This window comes from Sprattus sprattus (genome assembly GCF_963457725.1).
Source record: "Sprattus sprattus genome assembly, chromosome: 16".
NCBI lineage: Eukaryota > Metazoa > Chordata > Actinopteri > Clupeiformes > Clupeidae > Sprattus > Sprattus sprattus.
This window is the reverse complement of record NC_137914.1, coordinates 20,836,693-20,858,041: the sequence shown is the minus strand read 5'-3', so window position 1 is coordinate 20,858,041 and position 21,349 is coordinate 20,836,693. Positions and strand designations below refer to the sequence as shown.

General features: G+C 44.3%; 1 protein-coding gene across 2 annotated transcripts in view; it reads right to left on the bottom strand.

The window, feature by feature from the left end:
* Positions 1-21,349, bottom strand: part of pax7b (paired box 7b) — a 52,689-nt gene that overhangs the window by 8,865 nt on the left and 22,475 nt on the right. For both annotated transcript variants that reach the window (XM_080853509.1, XM_080853510.1), the window contains exons 5-7: positions 20,884-21,083; positions 12,464-12,626; positions 11,919-12,118 (exon numbers count right to left, since the gene is read on the bottom strand). In XM_080853509.1, the coding sequence (XP_080709635.1) occupies positions 11,919-12,118; positions 12,464-12,626; positions 20,884-21,083 (563 nt within the window). The remainder of the gene's footprint in view (positions 1-11,918; positions 12,119-12,463; positions 12,627-20,883; positions 21,084-21,349) is intronic.

Genomic DNA, 21,349 nt, shown 5'->3' with positions numbered 1-21,349 from the left:
GAAACCAGGAGCGTGAAGATCGAAACGTCTGTTCCTAATTTAATAACAGTGTAATTCAGTTTTAAGTCTCCTTAGTTTATTCAGCTTTCCTGGTCGACATTAGTGGTGGATACTGAACCCAAAACATAAATGATGGTGACTCTCAACGTTCACACGTTGTCCCTAACCCACATAACAACTTGTGTTCCGCTTGGAGAGAAAGTGAAGCCAAAATAGGAAACAGAGTGTCAGTAAAATAAAGTTAGCGGTAATGTGCCCTAAAGCAAACCACACAACCAACTTAAGACGTGGGAGACGGGTTCCAACCTTGTCTCTGCCAGGAGTAGTAATCTATTATTTCCTGCTGCACTGCCTGCACTAAGACAAAATCGATATTCCTTCCACATGTGTAACCTTTTTGGATCAGATATGAGTGGCGGGGGAAAGCCAATCACGCCGGCTGACAATCAACATCCCCAGGCAGTAGTGTGCTGGAGCTGAGAGACCGCAGGAGGACAAACGGCTCTGACACGGCTTCACAAACACCCCCTGGACCAGAACACACTTAACTTTCTCTGGCCCCTTTCAAAGTGCCTCACTCTCTCTCACTCTCTCTAACAGCTATCCCACCCCCTCATGCACACACTTACTCACACACTCTCCCCCCTTCTTCTCTCTCTCTCTCTCTCTCTCGCTCTCTCTCTCTCTCTCTCTCTCTCAGACATCCTCTCAGTAGCTCAATTTTCATTTGTTGTGAGTCTGTGTGTGAGAGCGGCCTGGGTAGATAATGCGAGCCAGGATCCAGTTTAAAGGACATGGCTCCAGGCGTTCCCTTCCCTCTCTCCTTCTTTTTTCCTTTTGCAGATAGATTACTTTATAAATAATAATAAAAAGTAATTAATTCTTCCAACTTCAGAGATGTGTAGCCTACGGCATTCAGAATGTAGAGCTGTAAATTGATACAATGTGCATCCTTTTAGATAAATAAACAGAGCACTTGCAATACAAAAAAGGCGCCTTTCATACAATCCTAATTTCCCTAACTGTCAAATTATATTTTTTGTCTGCATAAATGTTTGACGTGACTCCGCTCTTTGTTGGAATTCTTTGCTTTTTTTCCCCAAAACATAACTCTGTTCTTTCTCAGCTGGAACAGAACTGAAATGTTATGTGACTGCAATGACAATGATTTAATAGTTCCCTCTCAGTAACTGGGGGAAAATGGGGAACTAATTTCACAGAACTGGAACTAAAGCTTCACATGAGGGGAAGCCTAATGATGCTACACTTTAGTCAAAATATGATATTTTAGGAGGGGATTTGGATTTTCTCCTTTACATCAATGCCACATCATGCAATGTCATTTTATGCCTCGACAAATACAGAATAGTTTCCTTTTGCAAATAATACGTTTCCATATTGCTCAGTGTTCCTCTGCAGAAATGGCTCTTTTGAGTTGACGTGAAGCCTGTGATACTTTCAGTGAGCAAAATAAACACCCATCTTCATTCTCAGACCTGAGGCCCTCGCCCTCATTCATCCGGGCTGGACCCCTGCTGAGATTTAGAGGACACTGGCAGTCATGATAATACAGGGGCAGAGAGGGGGAAGAGAGAGAGAGAGAGGGAGAGAGAGAGAGGGGGAGAGAGAGAAAGGGAAAGAGAGGGAGAGAAAGGGACAGAGAGAGAGAGAGAAAGGGAGAGAGATAGAGAGAGAAAGAGAGAGGGTCAGAGAGGGAGTGAGGGAGAGAGAGAGAGAAATAGAGAGAAACAGAGACACTCAGGCCTCTCGGTGACACAAAGCAAATCCTCCCTGTCCACCTGCTCCCACTCCCCTCTCTGTCTATGTCTCCGCACTCAGCTTATACTGGTACGGATACTCACTGCTGAGAGAGAGAGAGAGAGAGAGAGAGAGAGAGAGTCACACAAATAGAAAGGGAGAAAGAGGAGATGAGTGGGATGGTATGATGAGGGGGGTGGGGGGTCATGGGATTGAGTGGGCCTGGGGGCCAGCCTGCCTGCAGAGCAGATAGGATACCCCTCTGTTCGCTTCCCAGCTTCAGTACCCTCCTCCTAAACACACACACACATACACACACACAAGCATCCACACACTCCCCACTTAATCTGCCCGAGACTGGATTAGCCTCCATGTCAAAGACTGCCTCTCGTTTCGCTACCATCACACACCCCTAAAGAGTTTGGATGCCTTATACCGTCAGTAAAGGTCACCTGGAAAACTATCTGGTGCAAATGTCACAAGGTTATCCGACTGGCACGGAGTGATAGCTCTCGCTCGAGCCGATCATCATACGAGATAAACCAGAGACTTGGCCATTGTTTGTATGTGATTTTCTCTCTCCCCTGAAGGTGGAATGAGATCTACATAGCTAAATAAATGCCAGCGAGAGAGAAGAAAATATATATATAACACTTTTCCAGAAAATATATCGGATTTGGGGATTAAAACACATAACAATATGGCTGACTGACTGACAGGCACATGGAAATAACTCAGTGAGACGCACAACAATGTTGATTTTCGGTCGATTTTCTGATGCAATGCTATCGTAATTAAGGGAACAGATAATGACATTCTCCTGCAAGCAGATGATTTTTTGTGAGAGACAGTAATCCTGCAGAAAATCCTGCCACCCCCGTCTACCCCCAATTTTTTTTTTTTACAAAATAACACTGTCAAGAGGAAGGATTGTGTGCAAACAAACAAAAACAAAAATGTGTTTATCTTGTGACATGTAAGGGAGAAACCTAGTCTATTCCAGAATATCTGATGCAATTACGCTTCAATTTATGTAACTGATAATGACATCATTTATCAAGCTGAGACTGCTCCATAGTTGACGTGTATCAAACACAGTACTCCACCAGTCTGAGGACATTAAATGACATCTGGTAGTTTTGACGTTCAATGTCAAAATACTGACAGCCCTTAAACACCGCAGCGCATTAGTGCAATCAACATCAGACACAGGGGCACAATCATCTTGACAAAATATGACAAGCATCAGATAGCTAAAAAATGATTAGCAGCCAACGTTAAAAAGTAAAATGGCATGTGCGTCTGCCTAGCTGTCAATCACAACGCGTCTCACATCATCTCACATGATCTCAGATCGAGGTGGGCAGTCTCGACGCAACAAGCGCACACACAAGGGGCCCTCATCTGAGAAGACAAAATGGCCATTTTGGAAATAAACGTGATTGCATAAATTCAATTAGCGGGTTTTGTCACGGGTGGAGGTCGCGGTGGGTAATTAGGAGCCCCAGCCAGCTGACAGCAGGGCCCCACCATCATCACCCCACCCCCCATCTCAGCGGTGCCGCGGCCACTTGCTCGGCTCAGCCGGTTAGCTGGTCGGTGGCCTCCGAGGCAGCCAGCAGATGACGGTGATGATTTCTTCTCCTGGCGTCGTGTCACTGCGTTAATTGGCCGCGGCACATTAATTGAAAGTGAAAACAGCCATCCGCCAGGGGAAAAAAAAGAAAAAGTACTGTGGAGGATATTGCAGGGAGGGAGAGGGGAGAGATGGAGGGAGGGGGGAGGGGATATTGTGACACTGAGAAGGGTAGAGCGGTTTGTGATACGGACTCAGCGGAACGGAGGGGGGAAGGACGGAGGGAGAAGAGGAAAGGAGAGTGAGGAGGGAGGGGAAGAGGAGGGAGAGAAAGAGGAGAGTGAGGAGAGGAGAGGAGGAGTTGTGTTTAGGGAGTCTTTAATTGGTTCAAATTAGGCATGTGATTGGCAGTGACAGGAACTGGGCACTGACAAGCTGGTCGCGGATGAGAGCGATTAGCGTGCGACCAAACAAGCTGTCACTTCTCACAACGCGTTAGATATGTGAAATATGTGGGCATATGGCTCTTTGAACCCTCAGCGGAGACCAACCTGCACATCCTCCCAAAGCCTTTCATGTGCAGATTGACAGACACACTGTGAAAAATATACACATTCAGAAACGGATGTGTATTACTTGCCTGACAGAAATGACTATTTACATGCAAATAACTGTACACTGGTGTGCAATTATGAAGGAAATATCCCATTACCAATTACTGACCTTTTACCAAGAGATGTGATGTCATGCAATGAGAAATTACCATTTTGATTTGGTTATATTCCTAGGAGAAATGCAACTAGATGCATTTCAGGGCCTGAATGTGCTTCACAGCAACCCACACCTACAGCGGTTCAGCCCACAATAGCTTGTAAACGTCCCAAAACGCTACAAGACCTCCTGCTAACCAAAGGTTAATGCTGTCTATTGGGCTGATACTGTGGAGAGTGCTTCTTTTCTGTGAGTAATGTGTCGGAGATGGCAGGGGATAGATCCAGGCAGAGGAAACAAGCCCTGCGTGCCCCCTGTGCCCTCTGCAGTGTGCAACACTCGCTTCTGACACTCCTCGCAGCGCGCTGCGGCCTTCTCCACCAAATGAAACGTCTGAATTTAATGATTTCATATGAATGGATCTCCAGAACTGAAAGGGGGGGTATGTTGGGTGTGGGGAGTCACTCAAGCCTGTATCTGGCATAATGCAAGGTGGATATGGAAAAGGCAGAAAGATGGGTGAAGGGAGACAGGGATGGAGGGGGGCAGGGGGTGGGGGAGAAGGGAGATGGCGAGAGGGGGGTTTGTTTGCTAAAAACAGCAGGGAGCAGGCTTAGTGAGGAATGTCAGGTCAAATTGTTCTTGACAGTGTTAATATCAGCACCTCATAGCAATAATTACATGTAAATAAATAGTGAAATAGCTCTCAGCTGGAGACGGAGAGGAGCTGACTGCTGTTCCAGGCAGCCAGCTGGGGACTCCGACACGTCTTATTGAGGAGACAGGACGAGAGAGAGAGGGAGAGAGAGAGAGAGAGAGAGAGAGAGAGAAAGGGGAGGGAAACGTGACGAGATGAGAAAGTGACAGAGAAAAGAGAGAAAGGGAGAAAGATGAGAAAGTGACAGAGATAACAGAATAACTGAGAAAGGAACAGAATCGTTGGGGAAGACACAAGTGACAGAGAAAGACAAACAAAGAAAGGGTGGAAAAAGAGAGTGACAGAGAAAGAGAGAAAAATTGGGTGGAAGAAGAGAAAGTAACAGGGTGAGGAACAAAGAAAAACTCCCATACAACAGAATGCACCTAACAGCATTTCCCTTGCTAGCTTTAAAAACATGCACTCTGGTGAGGGAGAGAGAGGAATGGATCCCGGGCCGCCGTGAATGGAAGTTGTACTTTTGTGAGGCTGGAGTATCAATCACGCCTTCACACCTGTCAGAGTGGTATCTGGAACTAAACAGAAGCACATGCTCCTGGGCCGACCTTCCCACCCGCTGGGTGGGTGGCTGGGGCAGGTTCACGACTGCCGCTGGCCTGGTGCCCCCCCCCCCCCCTCTCTCCTGCTATCTGTCACATCCAATGACCTGGCCCCCTCCCATCCCCACCAGTGCTCTTAGGGGAAGAGCCGGGGTCCAGCCAGAGCAAGGATATTATCACAACAGAATACTGTACAAACTGTCTCTATGCTTATGCTAATCTTTTCAGACAGCAATATATGAAATACAAATGAAAAATTACCTTATTTCACAGAGACAGTGAAGTGTATATGGCACTATTAGGAATGACAAAAACCCAAAGCGGGCTACTTTAGTCGGAATATGAAGAACACAAAATCCTTATGGAAAAGATCCCATGTGGAAATGTATATATTCATGACTGTTTATGTGTGGTGATGGGCTCTGGAGATACTGTCTTTAGTAGTGGAGTACTGTTCTTCCCATTGGGCAGCTCACACAGTCACTGTATACATATTGGACTCAGCCAGCCCCTTCTTAAATCCTCATCTTCCAGGATTTACTGAAATTTATATTGGCTGCCTCTGCAAGATAAATGTAAATCGCATTCCCTTATATTTATTATTTATCAGGATGCAACAGCTCACTTTCTCTGCAGAAAATATCTCTTACCCGCACACAAACACCCTTGAATTTAAATAGCATTTTTATTGTCCATTGTAGCCTTTCATCTATGCATGAGGAATAATGTTTTTTTTTCCTTGGGAGGGAGGGAGTGAGAGAGAGGAAAGAATGAGAAAGCAAGGGAGGCAAAGGAAGAGGAAAAGAAACAGAGGAAGACAGAAAAGGTGCGGTGAAGGTATAGAGATTCATAAATCGACTACCCTGCCAAAGGGCTTCAATAAGTTCCTGTAGTTATAAAGGTGTACATATCAATAGGGTGTGTGCTCTTAGAGCCCTTGAAATTATGACCTTGTCTTGACTTTGATCAGCATATTAATATTTCTTGTATTGAAATTCAATGCATCTCCTTTGGAGTCCATGCTCCTTTGATACTCTCTAACTAGGAAGTGAAAGGTAGCATTGATATGAACGTGTGTAAACTCAGCCTCCACCAACCACCTCTAACTAACGGAAGAACAGGAGCCTTCCAACTTCAACTCAGACAGACAGAGCTGCCGAAAGAAAATAAATAAATTCATGCAGGAATAAACATTCTGCCAGTGGATATGATTTAAATTCCCTGATTTTCTTGGCAGCTTCCAAGCAGGTCTCATCTTTTTTCTTCTAAAGCTTCTTAATTTTTAATTCTTGCCAAATTGAAACAGCATCTGTATTTAAGACGAGTTCTAATTAACAAGTACCCCCCCTCCTGCTCCTGGTGTATGACGGGATGTAAATATATGCATTCATCCCTTTTGATATTTGTTGACGGTGCTACATGCCAGTTGACATGGTGCCCAGCAAGAGGCTTAATACACAAGTTTAAATAACACAGGAGCCTGCGTGGCAACTCGCTCATTGACATTCAGGTGCACAATGTCTCGTCAAAAGCGCAAGGGGGGAAAAGAAGGAGAGTGAGAGCCAAACTCATTTTTTCTCTAACCCCCAGCCCCCCCCCCCCCCCCCCACCCAACTTCACTTCACCACCCCCAGCCCCCCTCCTCCTCCTCTGCACCCCCCCCCCCCCCCCTCACACACACACACACCCCCCTTCATATATTTTCTTTTTTGGCAACCCCTGTGCAGGCTTCTTAAATATAATTCATCCAGTTTAAAGTGGCTGCTGTACTAATGGAACTGCAGAGTGAGGTTTCAGTCTCCTCCCTTATCTCTGGCAGACAGTTGTCAGGAATCACCAGCGCGGCCTGCGTTTTGCGCGCGCCGCTCGGGCAGGCAGGCCTGGGGATATGGATCAAAGGGAGCGCTGGTGAGCACTGCTCTGTCTCTGATCCCCCAGTGCTGAAACCCAGCCTAGGCGCACTCCCCTTCTCCCAACATCAAATAGCTAGCCAGAGTTCCTTCATTCCAAAGCACAAATCTCAACTGCAATAGAAATATATATATATATATATATATATATATATATATATATATATATATATATATATATATATATATATATACTTTTATATATATATACATTTTTTTGCTTCTTTTGTTGGTTGGTTAGTTTTGTTTATGATTAATTTTTTTATTTTACTTCTGACAGTTTATGAATTTTTTTAAAGGTTAGTCAATTTTTTTTATTATCTTTTTTCGTGCAGGTCTACAAGTTTTGTGTCATCGTTATTGGGTTTCTGCTGACCGTCTATATTATTCTTTAAAATAAGTGAGCTAGGATGAATTTCTAAAATGATTTACAGCTGTCTGTGGATTTGCGGGATATTCAATTAAGTCATATCCTCCACACTTTAAAAATAAACATGGTTTTAAATTACAGAGTGTGTGTCTCTATAAATATTAAAATAAGATGTGTTAAATAATGTTAGGATAGTTTATCACGCCTGTCATATGCTTTACCTTATAAGTTACTGTAATTACACTGCAAATTTAATAAATAGTTCAAAAATGCTTTCAATATTCAAAATGAAAATGACTACTTTTCTTTGGCTGCCATATGTCAGTGTTCATTTTCTAATCAGGGTTGACTAAGAAGAAATTATGAATTATGAAATAATTAAATAATTAAATTCTTAAATAATAATCATGGGGAAAACAGAATTATGGGACTGTTAGAATAAATTGGTGTAAAAGAGTTAATAAAAACAATAAGAATACTGAATACTTGAACTAACACTGACTCCAGGATTGAGATGATATACTGCTAATGGGCATCACCTGCCTCTTACACAAACTAGCCCAGAAGTCCCTCTGCTGCTGACAGCTGTCAAAACTGGCAACCCTGGAGGCTCCTAAGATAATCATGGGGAAAACAGAATTATGGGACTGTTAGAATAAATTGGTGTAAAAGAGTTAATAAAAACAATAAGAATACTGAATACTTGAACTAACACTGACTCCAGGATTGAGATGATATACTGCTAATGGGCATCACCTGCCTCTTACACAAACTAGCCCAGAAGTCCCTCTGCTGCTGACAGCTGTCAAAACTGGCAACCCTGGAGGCTCCTAAGATTGCGTTGACATTTGGGAGAATGACTCAATGTGAATTTCCCAACATTCAGTCCTCTCCAAATCCAAACAAATAATCAACTGTACTTAAAAAAAAAAAGGAAAAGAAAAAAATGACATGCCCACCACCAATTGTCAGAGAGACTGTCTATATCCAACACTCTGAGACATGGAAAAGAGACGTTTTTAAGGCTGCAGAAATCTGTCCATACCTCTGTCTCGGGCCAAGAGGGGGTTTAATAGGGATTAGGTCTGCACAGCCTAATTTTCAACAGAGCACAGAAAAAAATGACAAGCCACAATAACAATAATGTGTTTTCCAGAGAAACCAAATGAGAACATGGTCCAGGGCCTAGGCAGAGGCTGGGAAATGCTAGCGGAGAGCAAGCACCTGTTGATGCTTAGAACCCAGAGTGCTTCTGTTACAGACTGGCCCAACGCCACCACAACTTCCTTAGCGAAAAATGTATATGTGTTTAGCAATATTAACCAGTGACATAGTGGGAAGACAGTTTATCATAGCAGCAGAAGCGACACGTTGAATGAAATCTGGTTGTTTATTTGTCATTTTGCATAAATTCATACTATTACTATACTTTAACAAAATATGTGTAATTTTGAGACTTTTTATTAAGCTGCTTGTTGACACATAACATAGTTATGTGAAGGAAGAAAATGCCCATGCAGGCTGGCCATGCTGTGTGTTACATCATGTCAACCTATTTTATAGTTTTTTTTTCTAACCAGTCGCAGTAAATTCAGCAGGTAAATTATTTCTCCTTTCCAAGAGAATATGAAGTAGTTCTGAAAATAGAACCACCTTTGGGCGATGGTGTTATAGAGAGAACGCTCTCTCTGTGTTGGTTTTCCCTTGGTCCTCACACATTCATCAACCTTTAATGTAACTGTGACAGACTACCAAGCCTCTGTTTTGTCTGTACATTCCAAGCATGCATATACTCTGCTGCATACATTGTATTTTCCCAAGCCTTGCATGGACCTCAAGCTTTGAGCTCACGGGCGTTTTCATCAAAATTGATACTTGAAAAGTGCTTTCTTTCTTTAAAAAAAATAAATAAGAAAATACAAAAAAATCCATTCAAGAGGCAAAACAAGAAAACATTTTTATCAGAGAATATTTCATTAAGAGTGAAATAAGTGAGCAGCACAACAACCCCCCACCCCACCCCAAAAAAAAAAATCTAGATGTCATAAGTGACTGTAGCAGATGTCATATGCCTGGCCTACAGCACAAAGGAATGGGGATGTTTTTGTGCAGCAAGGCACATGCTGGGGTTTGGGGCACACTGAGGAACAGTGTGGCGCTTGGCCTGAACTCTGATACTCCTGTCAAAGAGGACATTAATTTTTCCCACAATAAGGGTCTGATGGAATTGCCACATGCGGCATGTGGACGTATGGGGGAGGAGGGGGCTGTTGAAGGGGGAAAGAGTGGAGGGTTAGAGTAGCCTTCGGAAAAGGGGAGGAGAGGACATGATGGGGTTGAAGGCACTGAGAATATACCTATGGGGGCTTGTTCATTTACACTGATGGAATGCCTGCATCCAATACCCCCGTTCATACTATATACACCGGGGCAAAACAAAATGGTGCAACTGAATGACACCTGCTCAATATTGCTCGCAGCACTACACTCAAACTGAGGCTCAAAATAAACAAAACAAAACAGAATAAAAAAATAAATAAAAAAAAAACACTTTATTGCTGTAGGTATTTCTACTCTCCTTCCTGCTTTTACATTTATGTAACGTAGATTAAAAGAATTTATGAGCAACTAAACACAGTTTTTTTTTACTTAAAGTTAAGTCATGCTTTGATTAAAATTGTTTGCAAAAATACCACTGTCAGACAATATCTGAAAATAATAAAATGTATTTCTTAATAGAAAAATCCTCATATATAATGTTGCATGTGGTTTGACTGTGGGTACAATAATCCTTAACGTAAAACGGGGGGACTGCTATTTGATCTTTTTTTCCCTTTCTCTCTGCCTCTCTATCTTCATCCTTCTCTCTCTCTCTCTTTCTCTCTCTCTCTCTCTCTCTCTCTCTCTCTCTCTCTTAAATACAGAGCAAGAAGGGAAGCGCTTGTGTAGCAGGCACTGAATAGTCACATTAATAAAAAAAGCCAACCATGGTCGTGATATTTATGCAGGTTTGCAGCAAGAGCATTAGCACTTAAAGCCCTTCCTCTGTGATTAACAATCAAACATGCTGAGAAATGCCTGTGTTATCCCCCAACTCTCCAGTACAAGAGAAAATCTCTTTTTTGTCATCAAATCCCTAATTCTTTCTTCTTTACAGAAAAAAAGAGTAATACCAGTCCCCAATCTGCTTTGAGAAATATTTGAAGAAGGAAAAAAAAAACTCCCAATAAAATATGTGTGAACGAGGGGGTAATTGTGGACAAATGCAGCATTGAATTTCATTTTCAACTCCTTATACACCATTTCAATCTTATTTTCTGCTTGTTAGGCAGATCTTGTTGCTTGGGGTGGGCAGAACTGCCCAGTATTGCAGGGTAATTGCATATAATTTCCTCTTCACCAGTGATTTGCATCAATATCAGTAATTTCCCTATTCTTTGGCGTTTTAAGAATCAACCCCGACCAGAAAGTCCCATTTGAAATGCTTATTGTTCAAGGTGCAGGGAGAGGATAACATACGCAATCACCCTGAACAGGATGCCACACACAGCCATACCAGACCAAGGAACAAACCACAGACAGGACTCTTTCCTCTGTGCTCCAAAATCTACAAATCTCTCAGTCTTTTTTAGAGAAGCAACTGGACATAAGGTCACAACATCAGCATCTCCTCCGCTCCAGTGAAAGTAAGAATAACAAATGGCTCCGCAGAGTCCTTGTTAACGAAATATATTCAAAGGTGCTGAAACATTTGAGAGCCTCTGGGCCGACTCACTCACCAAACTCATATATCAATGCAAAGTATTGTATATTATCTTACATAATGTTACTGTGTGATATTTCCACCAAATCATATAGGCCCAGTGTGCCTTAGCACAATTAGAGCCGTATCTGTGCCTTCATTAGCTTAATCAGCTGATTGCTCTTCCTTTGCCGCTCATTATGGGATACAAGAATGCTCTCTGTAGGACATCAGTCACCGCCGTAACTCCCATTTCTAATTTAAGTGGATAAAATAAACTAAACTTGAGGGGTTAAACGCGCTTAATTTAATTGGAACGATTACAAGTGAATGGGTAATGGCGAAATCCGTCTTTGTAAACACCTCCACAGGAGACCATCCGCACACTAAATCACTTTTCAGGCACACTCAAGCTCTCACCTCGGAGTCCTAAAGCACTCACAGGAGTCATGCCTCAACACGACATGACCCTTCCCACAGACAAAGAGCAAACACGCTTTCATCCTCTGTTCGGAGACGTCTGCTAGGTCCCCACGAGGGTCTGAGAGAGGTCAGACCGGGGAGAGGTGTCGCTCGCTGCTGACCCTTACTGACCTGTGGGGAGAGGCCGTTGCTCACGGGGTTCATGTGGTTGCTGGAGGCTGTGGGGCTCATGAAGGTGTCTGTGTAGCTGGAGAAGCCGTGGCGGTTGGCCGACGAGAGGCCGTAGCCGGAGCCGCCGTCGCCCGAGAGCCCACTCTGGTGCATGGTGGACGGGGGCAGAGGCTGCGGCCGGTGCAGTGTGCCATTGCCATCTAGAGATGACCAATCAGATCAGGAGTTCAACGTGAGAAGCATGCTATGTGTCTGAGTACTGTGTGATTGTTCCTGTCAAATTTGAACACCCTAAATAACAATGCTTTCCATCCTCACATATTTATAACCATTTATGAGATGTTATATATGAACTCATATGTGTGCCTCATAAATGGTATCTGTTGACGCCACATTGCTAAACACACATTTATTTCATATCTGCTGTTCCTAGGAGTTCCTTGTGCATTGAAATGAAACTGCATTTTAAAATCAGCTAATAGATAGTCAATCAAACAACATCAACAATGAAGGAACAATGTTGGCGTCATTTGGAGAGGGTGTACCTTGCGATAGCGTGGTTGTGCCGTATGGAGACTCTGGGAGCTGATACGTTGGCAGAGTGGGCATTCCGGTTTGGAACCCTCCAGGTAACAGGTGGTTAAACGCAGCCAGCTGATTGGCTCCTGCTTGCTTACGCCACCTGGCTCGTCGATTGCTAAACCACACCTGTAGAAGGGCAAGATTTTGAACAATAACTACCACGTCTTTGTTAAATATAACTAATATAACCTACCCAGCAGAGACAGAAATGCAAAATAATTGCTGGTCGGAATCTAAAAAGACAAGTTATTCTTCAGAGATGCTTTGTCAAACACAATATTCTGCAAACTCGACTCACTTCTCCATACGTTTATGGGCCATGATGAAATTTCCTCAAACAAGGCAGAATAGGCTCTTTAGGAGAGCTCACATGCACTTTGCACTTAAAACACATTTGAAAGCCCCTATTCAAGCCCACTTCTCTCTCTTCTTAAAGAAAGAAACAGTTCTGCCAATAAGAAGCTGTATTTCACCCAGCCAAGGCCCTGGGTCCTATGCATGCAAAACAGTGACTGACATTGATCTATGCCTCTGAGGGGCAATTCTTCAGCGCTTAATGCACTGTCAGTGCAGTTAATCTACTGTTGTTTTTCAAATGGCCCAAGCCTTTGTGAGGGTCAGTGAAAAAGAGGGACAATGGCCTTTCAGTGGATCCCTACACAAAGAGGGGGCGTCCCTTCTTAAGCAGCTCTTTCAGGGTTACGCTTTCAGCCTGGGCATTGATCAAGGGATAGCAAAGAAACGTATACACACACTCACACATACTAACACACACACACAAACTCACACACTCTTTCTCTCCCACTCTCCCTCTCATCCTTTCTTCTTCTGTTCAGCTTTATGTACACAATGTGATTGTGTGAAGTGCTTTATTGGTTAAACGAGAAGTATATTCCATTGGTTGAGCCTTTTTGTGGGGGGAAAAATGAAATGTATAAAAAAAAGGCAATCCAGCTCCTTGGTTTGGTTGGTCTATCACTAAGTTAAATCAAATATGCCAAAAGGAATATAAACAACCACACAGCTGACATCTTTCTACATGAGAACAGAACTAAAACATTTCTTCCTTTAAAAACTAAAGCAGCGGTCCAGTGACCTGCACTGGTCCGTCCTGCTGTGAAGGCTGATTGTCTGGCCCTTGCTTCCCGCAGTGTCCCAGGTCACACCCGACACCACTCCCAGCTTACAGCGAACCCAGCGCAGTTTAAAAAGACAGTTCAGTAGTCACAAATTAGCCTTATTAACTCGGTGGGGTTCTAATTGCAGTTTAGTGTAGTCTGGCTGAAAAGCAACCAAAGTTTTGTGTGCGTGTGTGTGTGTGTGTGTGTGTGTGTGTGTGTGTGTGTGTGTGTGTGTGTGATTGTGTGTGTGTGTGTGTGTGTGCGTATCTGCGTGTATTTATTTGTAGGTATGTGTGTGCACATCCTTGCATATGCACTTTTGTGCATTCGCATGTACCATTCCACTTCCCTCCTCATTTTTATATATAGCAATGCATTTTGAGCAGGTCACTGGGTAAGCTCTGAATGCACCGAGTGACACACATCTGACTCCATTACAGGCCTCTGCTGCACACTACAAAAGCAGAGCAGGCAGGCTGCCTGGTTTGGAGGGGGGAAAGAGGAGAGGGAGCATTAGAGTGAGCATATTCCTGGGTAAGAGCTGGGGCTGAGCGCTTCCCAGCGTTGCAGGCTTTCCCAGAGTAAGAGGCTTGGTCTGAGAGGCAGGAGCAGCTGCGCAGACTTGATGCTCTGCTTTGGAACCGCAGCAGCAAAGTCACCTTGGAACAGGGATTTTCTCTCTCCAGCCCCACTCTAATTCCTCTGCCGAGAAGGACACATGTCAAACCTCGCCCAGAGAGTAGCCACGGAGACGAAAAAGCACACATTTCACCACTGATTTTCAATCTTTACATTTCCGGATCATAACATTAGCAGAAATACCTGTAATACTTCAAAGTGAGCCTACCTAACAAAGGACCGTGGAAAACGAAAGATGGAAAAACAAAGGAAAAGACAAAGCATGCTGGACAAATGTAAGACAAAAAGAATGTAATAGTTGAGTGTTCCACATTCTGTAGGGAAGATGGGATCAAGGCAGAGGAGTGCAGCTCAGATAGAAACGTGTTTTTTTCTTTTTTTCTTCTTTCCGGGGCCTTCCACTCCTCCTCATATAATATCAATCATCCAGGCCCTATCAATCCTGCTCTGTCCAGTCGGATGATAGCAACTATATGTCTTCCTAGGATTACTGCAGCAGCATGGAGCAGTCGTGGTGGTGGTGGTGGTGGGGGGGGTTTGGGGGTTGGTGAGGCGTAGAGACGGTCCGATGAGGAGTAAAGCCTGGATAACGTGATTGAATTTCACAGCAAAAAAGTAGAACATAACAGTGGCTGAGAGGCGTAAAAAAGCCCGACATCAATCTCCCAAGCTTGCCACGGACAGCCTCAGAGCCAGGTCAGAGGGGACCTGGGCCAAGACTTAGGCCCCAGGAGGGGGCCGTTCTGGTCCCACGGGGATGACCTGCTGGATGGGGGAGCACTGTGTGGAGGTGACACATGGAGAGCAGTCGTGTCAGTGTTGCTTTTCAGATTCTGGCAGAGGCTGGCCAAACAGTGCGACAGAGCATGTGTGTGAGTGTGCGTTTGGTTTTGAGTGAGTGAAACTGTGTATGTGTTTCTGGGTTAGTGTGTCTGTCTGTGGATAAATGAGTATACATTTGTGTGTGTGTTTATGTGTGTGTGTGTGTGTGTGTGTGTGTGTGTGTGTGTGTGTGTGTGTGTGTGTGTGTGTGTGTGTGTGTGTGTGTGGCTTGGCCTCTATGTGTGTGTTTGTGTGACTTGGCCTCCGTGTGTGTGTGTGTGTGTGTGTGTGTGTGTGTGTGTGTGTGTGTGTGTTTGTGTGTGTGTGTGTGTGTGTGTGTGTGTGTGTGTGTGTGTGTGTGTTTGTGTGTGTGTGTGTGTGTGTGTGTGTGTGTGTGTGTGTGTGTGTGTGTGTGTGTGTTTGTGTGTGTATGTGTGTGTGTATGCTAAAAACCATGGATAGCACAGTTTTACTGCCCCCAGATGTTGTGGATGGATTAGGTAACCCTGCACGTTCAGATGCACGCTCACATTTATATAAGCTCCTCTTTTTACTGACGGTTTGCGCTGATTTAAAATGTCTTGTTAGGAGAATGGGTCTAGATTGGGTCCAGATTTCTCTGCCACAAGTTGGGGTCTAATACATGATATCACTCCAGGGGGTTGACACTTGTGGCCCTCAAGTCTTCCTTTCATATCAGAGAAAGAGGGATGAGAGTGGAGGACTGCAGAGAGACGAAAGGAAGTAAACATAGACCAAGTCTTGCTTTAGAAAGGCACTGCAAAACCCCAATCTCACAGGCTGTTTACCAGTGAGCGCCTATGCTAATTAAAGTTGCTGGGAGTGAGGAACTGGGAATGGATGGTTGGATTAGCTTGATAAGTATCAGACAGTCTGAGAGAGATTCATTTAAATTCCAGTAATCAACCTCACTGTTTGAGCACCAGTGCGGGTGCAGCACTACACACTCGTCTCTGAGATCTACAGCAAATCCAATTTGTTCCCTTGCAACACACACAAAACAAATGACTCCAAGGAAAAACTCTTACCTTTATGGTAACGTTCGGTTTTGCTTTAGTTTTATTGTCTGTGCCACAGTTTTGTTTTTCGTTTTGTTTTGATTTTTCTTCTCGAATGAAGGAAAGTTGGGGGGGGTTTTCAAGAGAGGAAGAGAAAAAAAACTGTGAGAGTGCCGAGAATAGAGACCATAATGCTTCTTTTGTCGCTCCAATCAGTGGTTTTATTCTTGCTTCCCTTGAGCAATGTTACAACACAAAGCGCCGAACACTACCCATCGGTGAGGAGATGACACCCACATGAGAGGGAGATTTAGTCTGGTGGGAACGATAACCGCCACTCAAATTCGCATTCCATGGGGTATACCATACTTCTCCTAATCTACAGGTTCTCGTCTCGTTAGGCTCTTCTGTGTCTCGGTTTCCCCCCTTTGCTTCGACGCCACGGAAAAGAGTAATATCCCCTTAGCTTGTCACTTTGCTGGATTTAGGGTCGTTTTTCTTCTTCTCCCACAGACGTCTTCCTCTCTGTGGGATTTGAGGTAAATCACGTACCGAGAGTGTGGACGTGCTTTGGGTTGTCAGCTGAGGAAACTGGAGTTTCCTGAGTGGAGGCAAAGGACAGGTAGTCATGTCTATGCAGTCTCTGGCAAGCCCCTAGAAGCAGTTAGCCCTGTGGTTAGGGCCGCTATGGATCAGTTCCTGTAACCAGCCAGGAATGACCATAAAACAGTTGCGGCGGGCGGGCGGGCGGAGGGAGGGAGGGAGGCTTCCGTGGCAGATATAATCAGGACCCAGCATGGGGACTAATGAAGACAGATGGGGGGGATCTGCAGCGGAGCCTCATAAAGCTCAGGAGCAAATAACGTGTCACTTACAATAACCTCAGGCCACTGAACGCTCTACCTTAGAAAGAGGTCCAACTATATAGAGATTCAATACTAAATCAAGTGACACCAGGATTATGGGACCCATTAAATTCAAGGCATTATATACATCTATATGTCCTAAAGTCATGTGTTGGTTTAACATACTGGACTCTCTATATTAACTCTCTTTCTCCATGTCGCTAACTCATTCTCTATCTATCACTTTCTCTTCTCTCTCTCTTCGTCTTTTCTCTCTCTCTTAACTCCATCACTCCCTCTTTCTCTCTCTATCATTTTCTCTTCTCTCTCTCTCTTAACTCCATCACTCCCTCTTTCTCTCTATCTCTTTCCGTTCCCTCTTTACCCCTCTTCTCCTCTCTCTCTCTCTCTCTCTCTCTCTCTCTCTCTCTCTCTCTCCCTCTCTCTCCCTCTCTCTGACATCTGGAGACTGTGTCAGCGTGCAGCTGCGCTCAAGTGGGTTGACACTCGGGCCATGAGGTCTGCCAAAAGCCAAGAGGGTCAGACACCTTCCCCTCCACAAAAGCAATGATCACAGCACACTGGCATCTGCCTCTGAGCCGGCTCCAGTTCCCGCTCCACACACACACACACACACACACACACACACACACACACACACACGCACACACACACACACATACACACACACACACATACACACACACTAGCGCTGCGAGGACATAAAGCACATACATCATCTCCTACATGCCTCAGAGCCTCTCTCAGCTTCACAGCCACAGGGCTTTCTCTCTGTGGAAACACACACAACCAGGACCTAAACACAGTCAGGCAATGAGCTGTTGCTCTGTGTTCTCCTGATGTACAGCTACTCCAAACACAAGTGGAAGGGTTCAATTGATTCATATGTTTTAACTTTAACAAGCCTGACAACAATCAGGACAATAATCTTAATTAAGTCAAGTAATCTTTCTTAAGGATTTATGACAATATTTACTCAAATGTTGAACCAGGTCTGTTAGCACTATGGGTACACACTGGTATAACATGAAGCCACTCCGCATGTCAGTTGATCACATGACTAAAAGAAGAGGCTGACTGTTGTTAAAAGAATGTACTCCATGGCATAGCATGCAGAATTAAGTAAAAGGAGCCATTTAGCAAAAGTCTGTCTATGAGGAGGACAAGCGTTCCTTTGTCTTGAATAAAGCTATTCTCGTAAACATTAAACATTGAGGATCCCTTTCTCTAACATAAGAACTACTTATTGTTTCTCTCTAAACTGTTTTGGGGAATTCTTTTCAAAGAGCTTTCCCCCCCCCCCCTCTGACTTTCCAAAATTAGATGAAGACGACACCAAAATTATCAGCACTAGTAAAACAACCCAGTTCTTCACATGATATGTGCTATTGGCAGTATTTACATAAAAAGATAAATGAGGTTGTTTTTGCTGCCCGTGTGTGTGTTTTTTTTTTCTTCTTAATGTTTGCACTTGTCTAATTTGCATCAGTTGCCATAAATACACAAAAGGGTCCATCGGCCCCCTTAGGGCTGATTGAGAGAATGGGGCTCTGAGCTGACCCACTAACATGGCAGAAGCCTCAGCGGGGTCTGTCCCACTGCCAGAAACAGAGGTTTCCTCTGCTGAGCACGCAGCCACATGGCAGGGCCCACAACAGACCTCGTGCTGAAATGTTGTTTTTGTACAGTAGTGTGAGTAGATGCAAAACAGAGTCTGGCTATTGTTGGTCTGAGCTGATAACAATCTCTGTCAAACTATTAACGACTATATAAAAGGCTTTTTTATGATTAATTGAGTATGTCTAGTATTTTGAGTGCATACATGAATAAGGACACTTTACAATACCCATGGATTGAAGATGAATGACAAACATCAAAAGGATCATTATTCTTTACGCTGTGTTGCATTCATAGGGACCATAGGCTGTTGGTTGCCTGGCTAAAGTAATGACTTGGATCTATTTTTTTTCTGGTTCTCTTTCTCTTTTTTATAGGATCGTGATTGATTAATGTTGCTGGTGGAGCAGGAGTCTCGGGAGACAGTGAGGGATCCTCTCTGAAATGCGGCGAATTTTACAAGGAGCGGTGGTGGGCTTGAAAGTGGTGGGAAGAAACGATCCCGGCCAAGAGTTTAAGTGAGAAATCCATCAGGAATGCGCTCTGGCTCTTTTTATCCCCCTCCCTCACCAACGAACAGCTGTTGCCATAACTCCACTGTAGTTCTCCTCATTGTTTCAGCAACCTAAATGGCCAAGAGGAGCTGTCAAAATATTCTTAGGGAGGAAAACGAGAAGGGGGGCATTGCTCTTCAACTTCTACTGAACAACTATGGCCTCTAAAACCTTGTTTGAAAGTGTTTGCTGTCTTGCAAATATGTATGGTAGTATACCGTATACAATCAATAAGATATATTTTTATTTTACGGACTTCAATGCAATAAATAAATGACACACTGGGAAAATACATTAGACTAGGCCTGGAAACAGTTTTGCTTTTCCTTGCATCTCAGTCAAACAGTATGTATTCTTAAACCAGGAAGCCCAGCCAGGGTTTGGAAAGATGGGTTAAGATTGATGGAGTGCATCCTACAGCTCAGTGGAAAAGCCTGAACTTTGATGTGCCAAAGCAAAGCTTCCTCCTTTCTAACAGGACAAAAGACTCAACCCCCCCTCAACCCCCCTCCACCCCCCCACCCCGGCAGGCAGGAGACCTTGCATGATAATGTCCCGAGCCGCTCCGCGCTCTCAACCTGAGTAAAAGACACGGTGGGGAAGGGCAGCGACTAAGATAAACATTTAGACACACACTGTAATGCAAACTAACAGACATTAACACAACAATCTTTGGCCACAGCTAGTACACACAATTAGGTTTTAACAGACTCCCATATCCTCCACAGACTGATCTCTAAGTACCTTCGAGTCAGCCACACTAACTATCTGTGACTGCTCTATCGCCCAAATAACAACCATAAAGAGTGACTTCCTGAAATGACCAACAGTTATGATTTCACATCTGACCTGAGGCCATCTATGGCAGGTCAATCACAAAGAGAAGTCCTGAAGGAGTAATTTTAAAAAAGCAGTAGTAAGGGAATGTTTTTCTGCAGACAGGTTCTCCGGAGATCTTCCACACGTAATGTCTACAAGGGCCCTTTCACTCAGGCAGATCCAGTGACACTTGGGAGCGTGCTGAGACATTTCTGCACATTGCTGACCTCTGACTGTACGCGCATTGTGAAACTCATGCGCATTTCCCACAGCGAGGATCAGACCTATAAAGTATCATCTGTCGTCTTCTGCTCCCTGCCCTCTGGCGCGCCGCGTGTGGACTCAGAGAGGTCCATTTAACCCTCACACACACACACACACACACACACACAACCACACACAGACAAACCCAACTGAGGATTCATCAGTTTTCACTCAAACTAAGCGTAAGGAAAAGAAACCTGCTGCCGGCTTTAAAAAAATGGAATTGAAAAACATGGCGAAAGCTATTTCCTGCAAGTGTGCAAGCCTGCTTATATTTCAATTCATGTTTACTGGGTGTACAAAAATTGACTACATAAAAACTTTTGAATGGTTTGAACGGAAAGGCAAATATGTTTTTCACTGAGGTTGAGAAGCTAGGCAGTTTTGGGGCAGGGAGGTGAGCATGTAGAAAATTGCTAGTAATAATAATTTTCACCTGATCCAGAATCGATTTTGATCAGTAAAAATGAATAACTAATTATAGATCAGGTGACAATAATCTCTGATAATGACACCTACATACTCAAAGGCCCCGCCCCTAGACCCACCCCCTTAACATTACTTTGTTCATCAAATCTCATCACTGTGTGTGTGTGTGTGTGTGTGCGTGTGTGTGTGTGTGTTTGTGTTTGTGTGAGAGAGAGAGCGAGAGAGGCTCTAACCTGCACGCGTGCCTCTGTGAGTTTGGTCCTCTGGGCCAGCTCCTCCCTGGTGTAGATGTCGGGGTAGTGTGTCCGCTCGAAGGCCTTCTCCAGCTCATCCAGCTGCTCGGCCGTGAAGGTGGTCCTGCTGCGCCTCTGCTTCCTCTTCAGGGGCAGGTCCGGCTCCGAGTCCACATCCGAGCCCTCGTCGATGCGCGCACCTGCACGTCCAGACGGGAGAGAGGAGGAGACGGAGAACGTCAGAGACATGCCGCATCTTCCGCTCTCCACCCTACGAATGTCGTGAAACATTTCCCCAAGTCCAAAAAGGAAGTGATGCTGTTTGTTGTTGAAAAGGATAAGAGAGAAGGGGGAAGAAACTAACAGAAGCATCAAACACTGGGAGGGGGATAGCTAGGTTTTTTTCCCCCTCTTGCGTTCCTCTCCTTCTTTCTCTGATGTGTCTCATCACATTTCCAGGTCAATC